The sequence below is a fragment of the Salmo salar genome, chromosome ssa04 (genome assembly GCF_905237065.1).
Source record: "Salmo salar chromosome ssa04, Ssal_v3.1, whole genome shotgun sequence".
Lineage (NCBI taxonomy): Eukaryota > Metazoa > Chordata > Actinopteri > Salmoniformes > Salmonidae > Salmo > Salmo salar.
In genome coordinates this window covers 88,437,255-88,441,462 of record NC_059445.1, presented here as the reverse complement: position 1 = coordinate 88,441,462, position 4,208 = coordinate 88,437,255, and the positions used below count along the sequence as shown (strand labels likewise).

The following is a 4,208-nucleotide window of genomic DNA, read 5'->3' as shown; positions in this document are numbered from 1 at the left end:
GCCCAGTATGAAAATGTAATGCAAGGGATTTTACCATCGACGGCCATCATCATCATTAAGCCCTGCTCAACTAACGTGCTGTTTCCTGTTTCACTCCAGATAATAAATATTGCTCAACTGGGACCACTGGCTGGGGTGATTTATTTGAACAAAACACAACACAAGGAGAGTACAATTAACATCTGTTACACGTGTTTGCATCTGCCGAAAGTTGATTGCATTCTGATTTGGGAACCGGTCTGCTTCCCGCGCGCATGAGCCAGTGACCCGGTTCACCGTGAAGTCCGCTCAAAACAAAAGTGACGTCATTAAGCACGTGTAGTAATTTACTAGGACTCTGTGTTTTCCCACGCAAAAGGCCTTCCAAAAGAAAATAAAAAATAGTTAGAAAATGCTAACTTTTATTATATATAAATTAGATCAAATCAAATCACATGTATTTTTAAAAGCCCTTCTTACATCAGCTGATATCTCAAAGTGCTGTACAGAAACCCAGCCTAAAAACCACAAACAGCAAGCAATGCAGGTGAAGAAGCACAGTGGCTAGGAAAAACTCCCTAGAAAGGCCAAAACCTTGGAAGAAACCTAGAGAGGAACCAGGCTATGTAGAAGCATGCAGATGTAGAAGCATGTATGTTTCTGGACAGTGCACCATGCTGATAACTGTTCAGTAAAGAAAGGCGCTCCTCCAGTCCTGCTTTCCTCCATAGACCAGTAGCCTTCAGTTTAGGATAATTGAAATCCGCCCAGATTTTCTGTCAATTGCTGTTCAGGATTTAAACACAAACTCTCTGCTCGGCTAGAGGTCTCCCGCCGCTCGGCGAATAGAAACCCCCCGATTCCTCGCGTAACCTCCCGTGACACACAGACACACACACACACACACACACACACACACACACACACACACACACACACACACACACACACACACACACACACACACACACACACACACACACACACACACGCACGCACGCACAGACACGGTGCTCAACTACGGACGGCCCTGATTGGTTAACCAATCCTATCAGTCACCACTGTGTGGGCGGGACTAACACACGCACCTCCTGCCTCCCGAGCTCAAGAGCAGCACTTTACCGATTCTGTGCGTGAGAGCAAAGTGAGGAAGAGCGGAATACGGCAGCATCTCTTCTTCTTACCGGAGGAAACACAACGAATCATTATCACAGCTATAGAGCTACGGAGCAGTTACATCTAATTTGCGCGCTACCCAATTCCCTGGATACCTTCTGGGCCACCCAAGGGGACTAAACCGAATAAAAGGAGGAAAACGTTAGGAAAACGTTATTACCGATCGGTACGCACGAGGAGCCCATATATATATATATATATACGGATCTCACAGCAACACGAGGACTGACGAGGCCACCCACCCCACCTGGATAACAAACCGCTTAACGTACAACGGAGAGCTTTCGGTAAGGCTAGTAAAGAGAGCGGAGAAGACAGGATGATTCCCAAGCATCACTTGGTTCTGACACTGTGCGCAGTCTACGGGATCCTGCTAAAAGGTAAGTCCGTTTTGGAACTTCTACCGGGAAAGGATTTAGGTGTTTGTGTGTGTATAGCAAATTTGCAATCAGAATTTTACACCGACAGTGTGTCATTTCAAATCTTCTTAGAAATTATATCTGACCATTTACAAATAGTGTTAATAAACTAACACTTTTTTTTTTTTTACAAAGTGTTGATGAACTAATAACCCAGGACTGTTGCATCCCGAACACCCATGGGTGTTGCGAATTCTGACTTAAATTAAGACTTTATTAGAGCTGTTACACTTTCTCTGGTCTTTGGGAAATAACATTGTGTTAGTCACTCGTTTTTTTTTTTGCTTGTTGTTTTAACACCGTAGGGTGTAACGCCTTATATGCGTAATTTATTTCCCAGGGTGCCTTTCAGGTGAATTTGATACGTACAAGTACCACCCATGACTGTGTTTTCTAGTGACAGAGACATAATTGTTGCATTCAATGGTTGTCAGTCCTTAGCCTACACCAAGCAAGTTCCTAAGGGAAATATTTCATTGTTTTTATATATATATATATATATATTTTTTTTTTTTGCATTACTTTTTGTTGTTGACAATGCCATACTTCAACAGCCAAGTTTAATGCTAACACAGTGGTCTGAAACTCCTGGTTTGCAGGCCACATCGGCAAGCCACGTTATGCTGGCTTGCAAAAGAGTTATATAAATATAAATCCTATTGGAATCCAGCCAAACTTCGGGATAGCAAACAATTCCAAACTTTTTTAAATCACCTGCAATGATTGCCATGGTAGGGAAAATTGATAAATTAGACTTCCTAAACCATCTAAACTGGAATAACCATCTCAGTAACAGCTGAAATAAATCCAACCACTTACAATTTGGATTAGTTTTGAAAAAAGGTATGTTATTTATATTTATGATAGTATAAGATCAATTAATCAATGGGTGTGCATACAGAAACATGTGAGTGAATTAATTCATGAAAATGTTTTTTTTTTTTTGTGTCAAGTCGACAATTGGCAAACCATCCCTTATGGGATTAATTGACACATAAACAAACATTGCAATAATTCACTGCTAATTAAATGACAATTCTTCTTCGTCTGTTCTCTGCATTGCACATCGCAGAAAGAGTGAAAAAATACATAATAATACATTAGATAATCCAAACAATATTGATATCCCTAGAGCAGTAAAATAATATATATATATATACACACACACACACTCTGTATATATACACATACAGTACATGTTATTAATAATTAACTGTAGGCATTTGAACGCAGTCTGTAACAAGAGAGAGAAGATTCATATGGGAGACAAGCCTATACACACAATCTATATACACAATATATCTGGTGGTCTGTCTCCTCATGGCTACATAATACCAGGGTATATCTGGTGGTCTGTCTCCTCATGGCTACATAATTCCAGGGTATATCTGGTGGTCTGTCTCCTCATGGCTACATAATACCAGGGTATATCTGGTGGTCTGTCTCCTCATGGCTACATAATACCAGGGTATATCTGGTGGTCTGTCTCCTCATCACTCAGCTACATAATACCAGGGTATATCTGGTGGTCTGTCTCCTCATGACTACATAATACCAGGGTATATCTGGTGGTCTGTCTCCTCATGACTACATAATACCAGGGTATATCTGGTGGTCTGTCTCCTCATGGCTACATAATACCAGGGTATATCTGGTGGTCTGTCTCCTCATGGCTACATAATACCAGGGTATATCTGGTGGTCTGTCTCCTCATGGCTACATAATACCAGGGTATATCTGGTGGGATTTGTGGACTAAGAGCAAGCGTATATCGTGGTAGAAAAGGCGATAGAGGATAAAATGAGTTTCATTCTCTATTTCTTCGAGGACACAGTAGTTACATAGTCTTTCCTCTTCCAGTTCACCACAATACCGACCTGTTTCAATATGCAGAGGCAATATCCCTGATCTGACCTGTTTCAATACGCAGAGGCAATATCCCTGATCTGACCTGTTTCAATACGCAGAGGCAATATCCCTGATCTGACCTGTTTCAATACGCAGAGGCAATATCCCTGATCTGACCTGTTTCAATACGCAGAGGCAATATCCCTGATCTGACCTGTTTCAATACGCAGAGGCAATATCCCTGATCTGACCTGTTTCAATACGCAGAGGCAATATCCCTGATCTGACCTGTTTCAATACGCAGAGGCAATATCCCTGATCTGACCTGTTTCAATACGCAGCGGCAATATCCCTGATCTGACGATGTGTCAATACGCAGAGGCAATATCCCTGATCTGACCTGTTTCAATACACAGAGACAATATCCCTGATCTGACCTGTTTCAATACACAGAGACAATATCCCTGATCTTATCTGTGCACATAGCGATCTCTTGCTTATAGGTAGGTTATATATATATATATATATATATATATCTCACACACAAATAAATAATAATAATAATAAAAACAAGTATTAAAACAAGTCTAAATAACAACCTTAAAAATGTGGTAAGAAAGGGGCCTCCCTAGTCCTTTTCACTCTGAGAGAGTTTTAACAGACATTAATAACTCAACACAATAATCCAACACTGTCGATATTAACACTTCATTTGTTCACCGCAAGTGGCGTCAAATTCAAACCCCGACAAGGGGGTTAACTGCACTAGAATAAACTCTCAGATAT

At 40.9% G+C, this 4,208-nt stretch overlaps 1 protein-coding gene across 3 annotated transcripts in view; it reads left to right on the top strand.

Annotated features, from left to right (window-relative positions):
- The first annotated feature begins 1,114 nt into the window (after positions 1-1,114).
- Positions 1,115-4,208, top strand: part of LOC106604040 (cell adhesion molecule 2) — a 574,105-nt gene continuing 571,011 nt past the window's right edge. For all 3 annotated transcript variants that reach the window (XM_045717479.1, XM_045717480.1, XM_045717478.1), the window contains exon 1: positions 1,115-1,535. In XM_045717479.1, the coding sequence (XP_045573435.1) occupies positions 1,475-1,535 (61 nt within the window). In that variant the 5' untranslated portion in view covers positions 1,115-1,474. The remainder of the gene's footprint in view (positions 1,536-4,208) is intronic.